Source organism: Tamandua tetradactyla, chromosome 23 (assembly GCF_023851605.1).
Source record: "Tamandua tetradactyla isolate mTamTet1 chromosome 23, mTamTet1.pri, whole genome shotgun sequence".
NCBI lineage: Eukaryota > Metazoa > Chordata > Mammalia > Pilosa > Myrmecophagidae > Tamandua > Tamandua tetradactyla.
In genome coordinates this window covers 56,732,414-56,747,170 of record NC_135349.1, presented here as the reverse complement: position 1 = coordinate 56,747,170, position 14,757 = coordinate 56,732,414, and the positions used below count along the sequence as shown (strand labels likewise).

At 66.9% G+C, this 14,757-nt stretch overlaps 3 protein-coding genes and 1 non-coding gene across 5 annotated transcripts; 2 read left to right on the top strand and 2 right to left on the bottom strand.

Annotated features, from left to right (window-relative positions):
* Positions 1 to 612: 612 nt before the first annotated feature.
* Positions 613 to 3,476, top strand: WFIKKN1 (WAP, follistatin/kazal, immunoglobulin, kunitz and netrin domain containing 1). Its single transcript, XM_077142309.1, has 2 exons — positions 613 to 841; positions 1,657 to 3,476. Exons 1-2 carry the CDS (start codon positions 614 to 616, stop codon positions 3,139 to 3,141), a joined length of 1,713 nt encoding a protein of 570 aa, XP_076998424.1. The 5' UTR covers position 613; the 3' UTR covers positions 3,142 to 3,476.
* Positions 3,477 to 3,576: 100 nt separating this feature from the next.
* Positions 3,577 to 5,606, bottom strand: METTL26 (methyltransferase like 26). Of its 2 annotated transcripts, XM_077142312.1 has the most exons (6): positions 5,296 to 5,604; positions 4,741 to 4,903; positions 4,504 to 4,563; positions 4,051 to 4,118; positions 3,881 to 3,959; positions 3,577 to 3,788 (listed from the first exon to the last, which is right to left on the bottom strand). In XM_077142312.1, the coding sequence occupies exons 1-6, from the start codon at positions 5,490 to 5,492 to the stop codon at positions 3,741 to 3,743; spliced, it is 615 nt and encodes a 204-aa protein (XP_076998427.1). In that variant the 5' UTR covers positions 5,493 to 5,604; the 3' UTR covers positions 3,577 to 3,740. The 2 variants fall into 2 exon arrangements, with proteins under 2 accessions (XP_076998427.1, XP_076998428.1); XM_077142313.1 differs by lacking the exon at positions 4,504 to 4,563 and having other exon boundaries at positions 5,296 to 5,606.
* Positions 5,607 to 6,106: 500 nt separating this feature from the next.
* Positions 6,107 to 6,177, bottom strand: TRNAG-CCC (transfer RNA glycine (anticodon CCC)). Its single transcript has one exon. It is a non-coding gene; the product is annotated as a tRNA-Gly (tRNA).
* A 3,673-nt stretch (positions 6,178 to 9,850) lies between these two features.
* MCRIP2 (MAPK regulated corepressor interacting protein 2) lies at positions 9,851 to 14,273 on the top strand. The gene is made up of 5 exons (XM_077142308.1): positions 9,851 to 10,003; positions 10,138 to 10,252; positions 13,335 to 13,462; positions 13,689 to 13,790; positions 13,916 to 14,273. The coding sequence occupies exons 1-5, from the start codon at positions 9,952 to 9,954 to the stop codon at positions 13,984 to 13,986; spliced, it is 468 nt and encodes a 155-aa protein (XP_076998423.1). The 5' UTR covers positions 9,851 to 9,951; the 3' UTR covers positions 13,987 to 14,273.
* Positions 14,274 to 14,757: the final 484 nt, after the last annotated feature.

The window sequence follows — 14,757 nt, the reverse complement described above, 5'->3', positions numbered from 1 at the left end:
ACACGTGCCGCTTGGGTGGGCCCCAGGCCCCTTCCCCAGTCAGCAGGGGATAGTCGGACAGGAAGGACTCAGGTTCCACCCCAAGACTGGAAGGAGTGAGGGAGGTGCAGGACCACCCTGGTGGGCATGGTCGCTTCCAAATGGCCACTGGGCACCCGCCTTGGGGAGACCCCAGGCAGTGGTCAGCTGAGCTCCCACTTGGTGACAGTCCTGGGTCAGGACAAAGCCGTGCTCGCCCCGCCCCCACGCTCCGGGTCCAGGCGAGGGGCGGGTCTGGGCCAAGGGCTTTGATCCCTGGTTCCAGGGGCGTCCTGGGGCCTCTCCAGCCCCAAAGCCAGGGGCGGGCGAGGGGCTCGGGTTACAGCGTCCGCTCCTCGCTCTTCCCCCTCTCTGACCAAAGCCGCCCTTCTCCGCCCCTCGGTGTCCCTGCCCGCCCGCCAGTGGCTCTTCCTCCCAGGCCTCCCGCGCCCGCGCACCCCTCCCTCGCCACCCAGCCGGACTGGAGGACGCATGTTTCGAGGGGCGCCCAGGGAGCCCGTAGCCGCCGGGCTCCACACACCGGGGCAGCGCCGCAGCAGTATCTGCGGGGGTGAGGGGCGGGCAGAGAGGGTGGATGCCTGTGGGGAGGGGGGCTCCGCGGAGCCAGACAAGGGCCCCTCTGTGGGCAGTCCCCATGCGGACCCCGGGGCCCCTCCTGCCACTGCTCGTGGCTGCCGGGCTAGCTGCGGGGGCCCGCCTGCCTGAGCCCAGGGGCCACGCGGGCGTGTGCCCCAACCAGCTCAGCCCCAACCTGTGGGTGGATGCCCAGAGCACCTGTGAGCGCGAGTGCCTCGGGGACCAGGTGAGCTGGGGGCCGGGGAGGGCCCTGGGGAGTCTGAGGGCTCAGGCGGGCAGCGGGAGGAGCCAGTATCGCCCAAAGCCTGGGACCCCCCCCCACCCCCAGCAGCACATCGCCTCTTGACCCCAGGCTTTCTCCAAGGAGGGAATGGGAGAGCTGCCCATGCTCACCAGACTGCATGCGGGGTGCAGGTCCCAAGGGTCACCCCTTTACTGTGCCCAGGGGTCTGCCCGCCATCTCAACCGAACCAGAGCTATTCCTTCTGGCCCCATCCGTCACCCTTTGCTGTCCAAAGATGGGGTGGGTGGGGGAGGCCCGGCCTGGCCCGACCTGCTGGGCCCTTGCCTTTTCTGGGGACCAGCCCAGCGGGGACAGGGATGCCACTGGGGCTCTGCTGCCTGCCCACCTCCCAAGGGGCAGTCAAGGCCCAGCAGAGGAGGCAGGAGGCCGTGTCTTGAGCGCGTGGCCCCTCCCCCAGGTCTCAGTCTCCTCCAGGTGTTCAGAGATCCCAATGAGGGGACCGGAGAGTGGACAGCTCAGTACCAGCGGTGCAGCTTCAGCACCTCACACAGTGCACAGCCCGTCGTTGGCCTGGGCGGGAGCTGAACCTCTGCGGGATTCCGCAGCGTGGCACGGGAGAAACTGAGGCTGGGTGGAGGTCGAGGGCGATAGGCCACTGGATGCAAGGGCGGGCCGTGGGCCCACCATGGTTGGGGCACGCTGGATGCCAGGGCAGGCTGGGTTGGGGACCCTGGGGGCGTGTGCGGGCCAAACGCCGCCAGAGCCGACCCCCACCCACACACCCCCACTGTCCCCAGGACTGCGCGGCCGCAGAGAAGTGCTGCTCCAACGTGTGTGGGCTGCGGAGCTGCGTGGCGGCGCGCTTCGCCCAGGGGGGCCCGTCCACGCCCGCGCCGGCGGCCTCCTGCGAGGGCTTTGCGTGCGCGCAGCAGGGCGCTACCTGCGACCTCTGGGACGGGCAGCCCGTGTGCCGCTGTCGCGACCGCTGTGGCAAGGAGCCCGCCTTCACCTGCGCCTCGGACGGCCTCACCTACTACAACCGGTGCTACATGGACGCCGAGGCCTGCCTGCGAGGCCGGCGCCTGCACGTCGTGCCCTGCAAGCACGTGCTCAGCGGGCCGCCCAGCAGCCCCGGGCCCCCCGAGACCACCGCCCGGCCCACGTCCGGGGCCGCGGGCGCCCGCCCGGTGCCGCCCGCCCTCTACAGCAGCCCCGCGCCACAGGCCGTGCCCGTCGGCGGCACCGCCAGCCTGCATTGCGACGTGGGCGGTCGCCCCCCGCCGGCCGTCACCTGGGAGAAGCAGAGCGAACAGAGGGAGCACCTCATCATGCGGCCCGACCAGATGTACGGCAACGTGGCGGTCACCAGCATCGGGCAGCTGGTGCTATACAACGCGCGGCCCGAGGACGCTGGCGTCTACACCTGCACGGCCCGCAACGCCGCTGGCCTGCTGCGCGCCGACTTCCCACTCTCCGTGGTGCAGCGCGAGCCGCCCGGGGTCCCCAGCGCTCCGAGCCCCGCCGAATGCCTCCGCACGCCGGCCGCCCCGGCCTGCGCTGCGCCGGCAGCCGCCGTCACCCACGTGCACTGGCACCTCGACCCACAGCGCGGCGGCTGCATGGCCTTCCCAGCCCGCGGCTGTGCCCGCGGCGGCTTCGAGACCTACGAGGCATGCCAGCAGGCGTGTGCGCGAGGCCCCGGGGACGCGTGCACGCTGCCCGCCGTGCAGGGCCCTTGCGAGCGCTGGGAGCCGCGCTGGGCCTACAGCCCGCTGCTGCGCCGCTGCCACGCCTTCGTCTACGGCGGGTGCGACGGCAACGCCAACAACTTCGAGAGCCGCGAGAGCTGCGAGGACGCCTGCCCAGTGCCCCGCGCGCCGCCCTGCCGCGCCTGCCGCCTCAAGAGCAAGCTGGCGCTCAGCCTGTGCCGCAGCGACTTCGCCATCGTGGGCCGCCTCACTGAGGTGCTGGAGGAGCCCGCGGGCGCCGGCGGCATCGCGCGCGTGGCACTTGACGACGTGCTCAAGGACGACAAGATGGGCCTTAAGTTCTTTGGCACCCGCTACCTGGAAGTAACGCTGCACGGCGTGGACTGGGCCTGCCCCTGCCCCAACGTGACGGCCGGCGACGGGCCGCTGGTGCTCATGGGCGAGGTGCGCGACGGTGTGGCCGTGCTGGACGCCGGCAGCTATGTGCGTGCTGCCAGTGACAAACGTGTCCGGAAGATCTCGGAGTTACTTGAGAAGAAGGCGTGCGAGCTGCTCAACCGCTTCCAGGACTAGGCACCCCTGGCCTGCTGAATAAAAGGCTTCCCGGCGCCTGGAGCCTCTCCCTCCATCCCCTCACCCCGGCTGCACCCTGCCACCAAACCTGGGCTTTGGCTACAGGCAGAAGCCACCCCAGAGCATCAGCTCCCCCCGGGAAGCCTCCCCAGGGAAGCCTCCCCCAGAGCTGGAGACCCCGGGGCCCAGGGCCCACTGCCACTGGCAGGAAGGCCCGCGGGGTCCTGCCGCAGCACCTGCCCCTGGGCCAATCCTTTCCCCTCCTTCTCTCCCTCTGCCCCTGAGCCCTAGGCAGGCTGGGATGGCCCTGACCCCTGAGACCCCCCAGACCAGGCCATGCCTCCAACCCACAGGGACCAAGCCTATTAGAACCCTGGGATACCTCCTACCTCCCAAGGGGGACTGCTCCCAAGAGGTGGCATGCTGGACATGAGGCAGAGAAGGACACGCTTTTATTAGAAGCAGGCTGGGGTCCAGGCTCTCACCAGCCTTGCGACCACTGGACAGGCGCCCCCAATGGGCCACAACCTGTGGTCCCTAAGACCCAGCCCAGAGAGCCAGTGACCGAAGGTCTGGGTTTGAATCTTGACGGGCAAGGGTCATTCTTTCCGGAATATTAGGCATTTGTTGTTGGCTGGCATGTCCACCTGGGGGAGATGCTTTGGCTGTGCAAAGCGGCTCCCAGAGCCTGGGAAGACACCCCCACCCCCATCCCCCAGACCGGCCTCCCATCACCTACCATCCTCTCCAGGAGCAGGCCACTGGCCTGGCCCAGTTCCTCCAGGAGGGCTGTGTCCCGCAGACCCCACTCTGGGTTCCTGCCAGAGACGAGAGAGGTGCACTCAGAGTCTGGAGGGGTACCGGGCATCCACCCGCCTTCCTAGCCAGGCCCCTGCCCTCTCAGCACACCTGCATCTGAGGACCAGGTCAAAGTCCACGTTGCTCTGGGGAAAGATCTTCCCGTTGACGGCATAGGGCTGCAGGGACACAGTCACAGCTCCACCAGTGCCCCCATGCCCGGGGGCAGCCAGGGGGAGGGGCTGGGGCAGAGCCCTGCTGCTAGTCTCCAGCGGAGCACAGGAAAGGCTTGGCAGGCTCATGGGCCCCAAGGAGCGGGGGTGGGGGTGGGAGTGTGTGTGTGTGTGTGCTGAGGACCAACTGGTGAGGCAAAGTGATGTCCCCTGTGCCAGAGCTGGGCCAGTGACGAAGAGGGAAGCCATGTGCTGGCGGGCATGTCCAAAGCCCAGAGGAGTGGGGGCTGGGAAGGCTCAAAGGCCCTACACCTGTGGGACAGTAGACTGGCTGGCAGACCTTTCTGGAAAGAGGAGGTCTCTCTCACAGTGTCCCGGTAGGAGCACTCACCCCGTAAGTGATGAGCAGGGCCTTGGGTTTGAGCAGGTGTCCTGCTGCCCTGAACAGGCCCTGGGGAGGGGCAGTAGGATGCAGTGAGGAGCCATCCCCAGGCCCCAGAAAGAGCCTCTGGCTGGGGCTGGAGGTTCAGCCATGACTTCCAAGACCTGGATGCCCCATCCCCTTGGCCCCTGGTTCCCTCCCAAGGCAGGAAGAGGGGTGCTAAAGGCCCCTCACTGTCCCACAGACCTGGGTGCAGCTTAGGGGACTGATGTGGGCCATGTTGATGCACAGCAGCAGGTCCAGAGACTGGGGCAGGATTCCACCCCACTGCTCCCAGCCCCAGGTCACATCCAAGTACAGTGGCGCCTTCACGTTGGACAGGCCCTGAGCCTGAGTGGTGGCCGAGATGCTGCGGGACAGCAGTGCTGTCGGTGGGGGGCTCAGCCTGTGCACGCGCGTTTTGTGGCCCCTCTCCACAGCAGCTACTCTTAGGAGAGACTCAGAAGAGAAAAGGCCTCATTCAAAGTTACGAGGGCAGTGGGGGCCCAGGGCGATGGGACGCAGCCCAGGGTCACCTGCCCTCGAAGCCGTCCCATTCTCAACCTCGGGATTCCCCACACTTGGCGCTTGCGCTGGGGTAAGAAAGGCCGTAAATATCTCGGGCCTGGGTCCCGCGGGCTTCCTGCCACCCTCATCCACTGACAGGACTGTCCACCGTCTCGCCTTTCTACCGACTCTGCCCGCCCGCGCTGGTCGGAGAGCGGCCGCAGGAAGGGACCAACTGAGCGGGACCCGTCACACCTGTCCAGGCAGCGCTGGTCCACGTCCGAAGGCTGCCACTCGGCGTGGGGGAAGGCCCGGGCGAAGTGAGCTGCGTGCTGGCCGGAGCCTGAGGCCACCTCGAGTACGCGAACTCCGCGCTGGGCCGGGTCCAGGTACTGCCGCAGCACGCGCAGGATGGGATCCTTGTTCCGCTCCGCGGCCGCCGCCACGAGCATCGCGACAGCGCCCTTCCCCGGGTCAGGGAACTGCCGCGGGGCGCGCCGGCACGTACACCCGCGGCCCGCGGCGCAAGGGGAGGTGTGGTCGGGTGCCGCGGAGCGAACCGGGAGCTGTGGTCGAGCCGCGGGGCACGCCGGGAGCTATGGTCCGGAAGCCGCGAGACACGCCGGGAGCTGTGGACCTGAAGCCTCAGTGCACGCCGGGAATTGTAGGCTGGCTGTGGTACTCATCTCCGCGCGCCTACAACTCCCAGGAGGCCGCGCGCCGCCATGAATGGGCCAGCAGCTCGGTACCCGCGGCCGGCAGAGTCGCTGCCTTCAGGCGCCCGGCGCTTGAGCGCCGTATACCCCATGGCTGTCCTAGTGTCCTCTTTGCGCTTGTCACTCTCTGAAGTTGTCTATCCGTCCGGAGTCTCGTGAGCGAAAGTGTATCGAGCAAAGCCGCGTCTGTGCACTCGGCTCCCGCACGGGGTCAGCTCCCCAACGCTGCGGGGCCCCGCCGGCTTGATTCCGGCGGTGGGGTTTTCTAGAATAGGCCCGTGGCCTTTTGTTTCTGTGGTTAAACGGAGTTAATTTTGAGATGGGGGAAAAAATGTTTTCCAAAACAGCAATGCGCCGCCCGGGAATCGAACCCGGGTCGCAAGAATGGGAATCTTGCATGATACCACTACACCAGCGGCGCTGTCGTGCTCAGAAGCGCCCAGGAGCCTAGAAGACCATGACGCAGCCCGGCCCGCGCGGCCAGACCGCCACACCGCGCATGCGCGCCTCTACCGGGCGCTCTGGAAACCATGGCAACCGCGGGGGCCGTTGGGCAGCGCCCAACGATGTCCCGGGTGAGGCCGCGGCCTCGGTCGTGCGCCTCGGGGGGTGCCGCCCCTGGGTGCAGCGGAGTCACCCCGAGAGAAAACGGACAGACCCGCCCGACTCCCTTCCCGCCCGCCCCCGGCGCGTCGAGGTCCCCAAGGCAGAGGCCGGGGCACGGGACACCCGCCCTGGAGCGTTCCTGGGGGCGCCCGTTCCGTCCCCGCCCCCGCCCCCGGCCACCGCTCTCTCCCTTGCATGGGGCGGGGGCAGAGGGGGTCGCGCGCCGGCGGCTGGCTGCGCGTCTTGGGACGACGTCGGGGTGCACTCCCAGAGCGGGCAGGGCCGGGCAGCCGGTGCTCACTCAGGTCCCGGAGGCATCGCCCCGCGCGCCCCGCACATGGCGCCCCGGGCCAGGGCTCGGTCCGGGAGGCCCGGGGGTGGTCGGCGCGGGCAGCGGGCGCGGTCCCGGCGCTCAGGGAGGCCAGTGCGCAGCCCCCTCCTCTGGGTTCAGGGCAGCTTGCCCTGCTGGCAGGCGTGCTGTCCTCACGCTGTCCATTTTTCCCTCTCAGAGCACCAGGCTCCCCGGCTGCCTTCCTCTTGCTGGGCTGTGGGCGGATCCTCCGTGCCAGGATGAGGGCTAAGGTGCAAAGAGGGCGGCTCGGTTCTCCCAGGACCTGAGGAGCAGCCCCTGCCCTCACCCCAGCCCCTCCCTCTGACCTGGAGCTTCGGGCCCAGAGAACCCCACACCCAGCCCAGAGCCACCAGGTCCAGCAAAGCAGCTCTTCCACCGGCCTTTCCCAGGGTCCACTTCCATGTCCAGGGGACGCAGGTGCCTAACTGGCCTGGGGGGAGTGGGGGGCACCAGTCGTCCTTGGTAGGGCCCCCTGGCTTCATCTGACATCCTCCTTCCTGAGGGGTGGGCTGTCCATGCCTGTGCCCACCGGTTCCTGCTCCCGACGGCCATAGTGGGGGGCAGAGTCCAGTTTCTCTCCTGGGTTTGGTCCTTGTACCCACTGTTCGCTGGACCCCACCCAGCGGTTGCTGTGGATACCAACCATCCTGCCCCTCCCCTTTCCCTGGATTGGGGCCCAGGCTGAGCCAACTCCTGGGGTGGAAGGTGGGAGCACTGACAAGACCTTGTCCTGAAGTCACTGGTCACCCCTCGGTTGGTGGCCCCAGCCCAGGACTAGACTCAATCACACCTGTGATTGCGGAAAAATCCCAGGGGCGGCTGGCAATTGGAAGTTTCTCCTTTTATGTAAACTTTAGCATTACGTGAACAAAACGCTGTCGTGTTGTCAACAGAAGAAAAAACATGTCTTTATTGTGGTGGGTCTTCGAGAAAAAGGCCTGTCCTTCCCCTGCCAGAACCACTCTTCCGCCCTGGTGAGTGAGGCCCACACGTTCCAGGGCTAGGGACAGTCCCTGGGCACTTTCACTGTGGGGACACCACCTCTGTGTGTTCAGCTGGCCCCTGGAGAAACAGGCCAGTCCAGGGTGGGGCAGAGTCAGGAGCTCACCAGAGCCACTGCACTGCGCCAGGCTGGCCAAGGTTCTGCCCAACGAGAACCAGACCTACCACCCGAGCCAACGGCCTTTTGATGGCTATGGCCCCAGGCCTGACCTGACCCCTGACCTTGTGTCCTGAGTGGGCCACAAAGCCAGGCCCCCACGCGAGTGCCAGGGCCACTGGCCCACAAGCCACATGGGCTCCCTTTCTGTGCCCTGCTGTGGGCCCCTGTTTTGTGGCCCACTCACCTCTCATCTGCCCTCTAGCTTGTTCTCTGCCTCTCCCCTGCACCTCTTTCAGGGCTTCTGGTCCCACTTTTGACCTCAGAGGATGGGAATCTTCTGGAAGGTCCACGGCCTTGGTTTAGCAAAGGCATAGCCCGTTGGACCTGTCCCTCTCCTCCTCATGGGCCAAGCTGTGCAGGGTGCAGGGACACCCCCTGCTGTGGGCCTCGTCTCTACTCAGGGCCCTTCTACCCTGGCTGCCTTGGCCCAGCACCTGGTGGCACCCGTTCCCTGCACGGGGCTGGGAGCTCTATGAGGTGGAGGCCATCTGTGCCACCCCCCAGGGCGTGAGTGACCGAGCAGGGAACCGTCACGGGCAGCTCAAGGCCACAGGGAGCGGCCAGGGCTGGCTGTGCGATGACGCGGGACCAGGCCAGGCGTGAAGGACACAGCAGGCTGGGGGGGGAGGGACAGGCACTGCCTGGGGGTCAGCGGGGCTCCTGGACCCCGAGGTGCTGCGTGTCTTGGGAGCCCTTCCTGCCATCTCGGGGTCCCAACCTTGCTGTTTTTCCCACACCAGGCCCTACCGAGGAGGGAGCTGGGTGTCCCCACGTCCTTCAGCCTTGCTTAGGATCAGTGGAATGGGGCAGGCCTGGGAGGGAGGAAGGGCAGGTGCAGTGGGTGTGTGAGGAGCAGGTGCCCCTGCTGCCAGCCCCTAACCCCCTTCGGGAGCTGCCCACCTCTCCCTGTCTAGGGCTTAGCCCTGGTCCCACTCCCGCCCCGAGGAGCTGGGGCCTCCAACGCCAGCCTCTCAGCCCTGCCTGGACCTGTTCCAGGCCTTGGAGTATCCTCAGGTATTTCTCAGGCGAATCCAGGAGCCCCGGGCCCACGTGCTGGCCCAAGGTTGGGGTGCAGGCTGTCGACGGCCACGGGGCAGTTTTTGCTGAGCATTGGTTAACGAATGAGTTCAAGCCAGTGGAGGGTGATGGCAGCCTTGGAGAGCTGTGCCTAATGTGGCCCTCCCGCTCGCCAGCCATGGGGCTTCCCAAATGCCCACTGTACCCAGGCCTGGCTCTCAGTGTCCATTTGCAGTTGTGGCCTCCATCCCTGGGCTGGTAGCCACGGAAAGACCCTGCAGCCCCCTGGCTTTGAGCAGGGTGTGTGCAGAGGGAGGGCCACCTTCAACTATGGGCCCAGGACCGAGAGGAGTGAGTCCTGCCCTCCCCAGGATGAAGCATGGCCAAAAGCAAGGCCGGGCCTGCCTCACCCCCTCCTCTCTACATCTGGCCCCCAGGTGGTGGTCAGCAGCCTCTGGGGCCACCCCCACATGGTCCTTGGACCTGTAAGTGGCCTCTCCCACCAGTCCCTGGAGTTGGAGGTGGTGCACCAAGGCATGGGGCCTGGGAGCTGGAGCCCAGTGCTGTTCATGCATCCCTGCAGTGGGGTTCAAGAGAGACACAGGGCACCGTTTCCCTGCCCAGCCCCATTCCTTTTGCTTGACTGGAGAATGGCCAAAGGTGCACCCAGGCCCCTTGGCCTTGCCCATCAAAGAGTAGCGGCCACCTCTGCCCCCTGCAGGGGTGCATCGACCACCCTATGGGCTGTCCCAAGGCTCAGGTGGCTCCATCTGCTTTGGCCTTGGGTCATGGGGGATGTGGCCGGTTGTCACCAGCCGGCACCTGCCGGCACGGGGAGAGCGGCCCGGCCCACCCCACCTTCACCCGCCTCCTGGCGGCCGGAGCCCGCGCGGCCCCTTTAAGCGCCGGGGGCGTGTAGCGGGCCCGCCCCCCTCCCGCCCCGCGGCCGGTTAAAGGGGCTGCGCCCTTGGCGCGCCCTGACCGCGAGCCGGGCAGGAGGGCGCGGGCGCGCGGCCGAGCGATCGCGTGGGCAGCCCGCACCCGGGGCCCCACGCGCCATGTACACCATCACCAAGGGGCCCAGCAAGCTGGTCACGCAGCGTCGCAAAGGTGCGACGGGGCCGGAGGGCGCGGGGCGGGCGTGGACGGCGGGGGGCCCGCGAGTCCAGGGCGCGTCACCGTCCGGGAGGCCGCGCGTCGGGGCTCCGGGTCGACCCGGCAGCTGACGCGCCCGGTGCCCGCAGGTCCCACGCAGCAGCAGGTGGAGAGCAGGCTCGGCGACCTCCTTAGATGCCGGCAGTCCACGCCGCCGCCGCCGCCTCCGCGGGCGCAGCCGCCTGGCCCCTGGCCCCTGCCAAGGTAAGAGCGCGGCGCCCGCGAGCCCGGCGCTCCCCTCCCCCGCCGGCGCGCAGGGTTAGGGTGACCTTGGGGAAAGGTTATGGGTAACCGTGCCACATGGCCCGGAGCGGGGCGGGGCGGGGAAGGCAGGGCGCGGCCGATCCTGCCTCTGCCGATCCTGGGCTCTTCCGTCTCAGCGGACTGAGTCGCAGGGGGCTGGGCCTGGGTGCAGGGCACCCTCCAGGCCCCCGCGTTCAGGGGGACGCTGGCTGGGAGCAAAATCGATGGGCTCTAGGGTGTGAGTGACCCCGAGTGGCCGGCCTAGCAGACTGAGGCCGAGGTGTGAGGGCAGCAACCCAGGACTCCCTTCGGAGACAGAGTGGGGTGAGCCCAGGTCTGAACCCCTCTGCTCACCTTCAGCACCCTGGGCCACCAAGAGCCCTGCCCCGCGGCCGCCAAGGGCCAGTGCCAGCCGGCAGTGCGAGCTCAACCCAGAGTCCGGAGGGGCTCGGTCCGCCTCTGTGATCAGTTGGGAGGGCTTTGGCCTCCTCGTGACTGTGCCCTGGGGGTCAGCCCCCTGGGCTGGGTGGGCTGGCTGAGCCTTTTTCTTCATTGGCTTAGTTCCTAAAGTCTGCATCCCATTTATTCTTTAAGTGTCCTAGGGCTTTGCTCTAGAGCCACACCTGCCTGAAGGGGAGGCAAGGCCAACAAGGGCCCGAGGGAGCCTCGCCAGCACAGGGCTTCCTTCCAGAGAGGCCGGGGATCCAGCAGGGCACGTGGGGCTGTCCCCGCAGCTCAGAGGGCCCAGAGGCCTGTCGGGTTGGGACCTTCTGGGGCGTGGCCACGGACCCCTGCAGGGCGGGGGAGGGTGTGTTGAACTGGAGGTCTCAATCACAGTGAGGAAAAGGGCTCCAGGCAATGGTATGGCCTGGAGGGAGACATGTGGTGCCTGGGGCTGGGTGGGGGTGCTGAGCTGCCAGGTGTGCTGAGCACACTTTTGGCTGATGTCAGTTATGGTCCACACAGCTGCTCCGCCTCCCAAGGAAAGGAAACAGGCACACAGTGTGCAGCCAGCTCGTGGTCATGCAGCAGGGAGCTGTGGGGGTGGCTCTGAGCTTCACTGGGAGAGGCACGGGAGGTGGGTCCTGGCCTTCACGCTTACCTGGGGAAACCCAACTTCATGGCCCACTGCTCGGGGACAAGGGCAGTTGCCAGCAAAGTTGGGGTGTCAGGGAAAGAGATGGAAACGATAGCAAAGTTCCTCGAGTGGGCAGGACCTCAAGTGGATGAGGGCCTCAGTGGGGGCCCCAGGCCCACTGGCTGCCCTGCCTGGACCCCCAAACACCCAGCCAGCCAGGGCACCTTGGAGCTGGGGGCTCAGATGAGCCTGAGGGACAAGCCTGTGGCTCCCAGCATGGCCATGTGGCCTGTGAGGCGCGCGCCATCCCCCCTCCCCCAGTGGTCACAACATGGCGCCTCCTGCCCCCACCCCGGCCCAGAATAGTTGACGGTAGGCTCCCCAGCTCGGGGCTTAAGACAGCTGTGGCCTCTGGGCTGCTGGGCAGGGCTGCCTGGCCCGCCCCCACTCCTCTTCTTGTAGGGGCCTTTCCCGCCCACTGTCTGGAGTCGCCCCACCTCTCTTCCTCCCCCCACCCCACACTCTGGCCTGTGCCAGGAGCTGGAGATGGGGATAGGGGCTGGGAGGGCCTGGCTGGCTAGACCTCCGCAGCTCAGGGTGAAGCCACACCCCTAGCGCCCTCTGCCCCCAGGGCAGGGTTGGCTGCAAGGTGGGCACAAGCACAGCCGGAGGGGTACATTTGAGCTCAGTCCTGCAGGTTGAGGAGAGGTTGGGGACCCTGGCAAGGCATGCCCCAGGCCTGGGGAGAGTCTTGGGGTGCATGGGAGTGCAGGGTGGGGGGCCGGCCTCAAGCTTGGGGTATGGCTCTGGGGTCCACAGCGGCCTTGGACAAGTCACACTGCCCCCAGCCCTGGAAGGAGCCTGAGCTTAGCTGGGGCAGCCTCTGCCTGGGGCACGGGGGCAGGATGGGGCACCTCTGCCCCCACACCCCGCCTGCCGGGTCCCTTCCCAGCCCCCACGGCCCCACCTGGTCCTGGAATTCACAGCCCTGGGTGGCCTTTCTTCTTTTTGTAAAATTGAGGTTGATCTCCAAATTTGGCCAGAGTTTGCAGCCTTCAGGGCCAAGTTCAAACCTCCACATCCCCTGGTTTGTGAGGGGGATCGGGCCAGGGGGAGCCCACGTCAGGGCTGCCCTGTGCCCCTTGCCCTCCTCTGGCTGCACACATCCAGCTCCCTGGCAGCCAGCTGGCCCCCTGTGGCCCCCAGGCTGGCCTGGCCCCTCGTGCTCCTCAAGGCGCCCCTCTCTGTTTTAGTGCCCCCTCGCCTGAGGAGGAACTCAGAGCGGCTGGCACGCGCCCGGCGGTGGGGACCTGAGCAGGAATGCGAGCCGGCCGGCCGGGGACCTCGAGTGCCTGGCACAGTGGCACGTGCAGCCAGGAGCCCGGCTCCCACCCTGCCGTAGGTGCGGCCCCGCTCCCCCACGGCTCCTCCACCCTAGCTGGGCGCGTGGACCCAGCCTACCCTGACGTTGGGGCAGCCCCTTCTTCCGGGTCGGCGTCTCCTCCGAGTTCCTGCCCTGTGGGCAAGGGCGCCTTGTCTCAGGTTGGGTGGGAGTGGGTGCCAGATACCGTCCCCAACATTCGGCGCTGTTTGGGCAGAGCCTCCCTTTGGTGCTTGTTCCCAGGGGACCTGGGGGGAGCTGGGAAGCAGGGAAGGCCAAGGGCAGACTGGTCCCTGCAAGATGAGAAGCTTCTCTTGGGCTGAGAACTGCGCTCGGCGGATGTGTGGGCATCGCAGACCCTCGGCCAGCCTGGAACAGATTGGCCCGCCCCTCCCTGGCCTGCGGCCACTTGCCTCCTCTGAGGCTGAGCCGGAGGTGGTATATGGCCAGGGGTGCTGGGGTGGTTTGAGGACATGCCTGGGCTGGTCCTGGCCTTGGCACAGACATGATACAAGTTGGCCTGGGGCTCTGCCAGGTAGCACCTGGGCCTGGGACCGTGGCCGACCTTCTCCCCATTCCCACAGCCCGGGGCCCAGGCTCGTGTTTAATCGGGTGAACGGCCGGCGGCCCCCCGCCACATCCCCATCCCTCGAGGTGGCCCAGGAGACCTACACATTGGCCCACGAGGAGAACGTCCGCTTTGTGTCCAAAGGTAGAGGGGGCCAAAGGGTAGTGGCCCAGGCTGGCGGGTCCCACTGCAAGCTGACCCCAGCAGTCGGAGGGCTGGATGTTTCCTGGGCCTTTGCCCATTGGTCTTATGACCACGGAACAGACTGCCCACTCCCGGTGCCGGGCTGGGGTCCAGGGTGGCCAGCAGGCCCTGGGGCAAGAACAGGGTGGCACAGCCCTGGCTCAGCCTGTCTTCCCTCTCCCCACAGCCTGGCAGCAGGTGGAGCAGCAGCTGGACGGCAGCCCAGCTGGAGAGAGCGGGCCAAGGGCCGTGCAGTACATGGAAAGGACGCCCGACCCCAGACTGCAAGGTGAGTGCCCCTGCCCCTTGTTCCATACCTGGAGTCCAGTTGTGGGGTTGGTGGTCAGCCTCAAGCACAGAAAGGCTGGCCCCTGGGAGGTGGCTTCACTGCCCAGCCATCTGCTCCCCCCACAGACTTTGTGCCCATTGACTTGGACGAATGGTGGGCCCAGCAGTTCTTGGCTAGAATTACCAACTGCTCGTAGCTGCTGTGCTTGGAGGAATGCTACCTGTGCTGGGTCCAGCCCTGCTCCACAGCGGACCCTCCACCCACCAGAACAGGCCCTGCTTTGTCCTGGGCCTCGCCGGTGCCCACCACACCCGAAGTGCCAGCGTTTGGACTTTTGCACCTGCTGTTCACTCGGCCTGACTCCCAGGCTGCCAGGGGCGAGGGGCTGAACTTGTCTGACCTCAATCCTGCTCACTGTGCCCTGGGCCAGCCTCTTGGAGCTGGCAGGGAGGAGCTCCAGGCTAATAAAGTTGAGAAACTGCCCATGCTGAGTGGCCCCTTTCTTTTGTGTTTGTGTGTAAAGTCTGAGGTGGTACGCATGTCCCTGCTGCAGTCTCCAATCTGAGTGCCTAGGTTCAGCCCAGGTTACCCCTGTAGCCTCCCATACCACCCTTGACAGCACCCCTCTGTCAGTAGAGGCAGTGGCTGTTCACACCTGGCCCCCTCTTGCCCTCCTGGGTCCCCCTAGCCAGAGCGGCAGGGGCCTTGGGCTGCTTTGCCTGGCTTGGAAGTCAGTGGACCCCATCCCATCCCACACTGACTTCACGCCTCCTTCCTCTCCCTGCTGGCCTTAGCTGGTATCTGAGCCAGGCCTCAAAGCCCAGAGATGTTAAGTAACCAGCTCTGGAACTGGAGCTTCTTACTCCCCAGGATTGGGGCCAGGTCTCAGAGCCTGGTTGGTAGACACCGGGCGAAGACATTCCATAGGTTTGGGAAGAGAACAGTGGTGAACGAACACCCAGAGGAC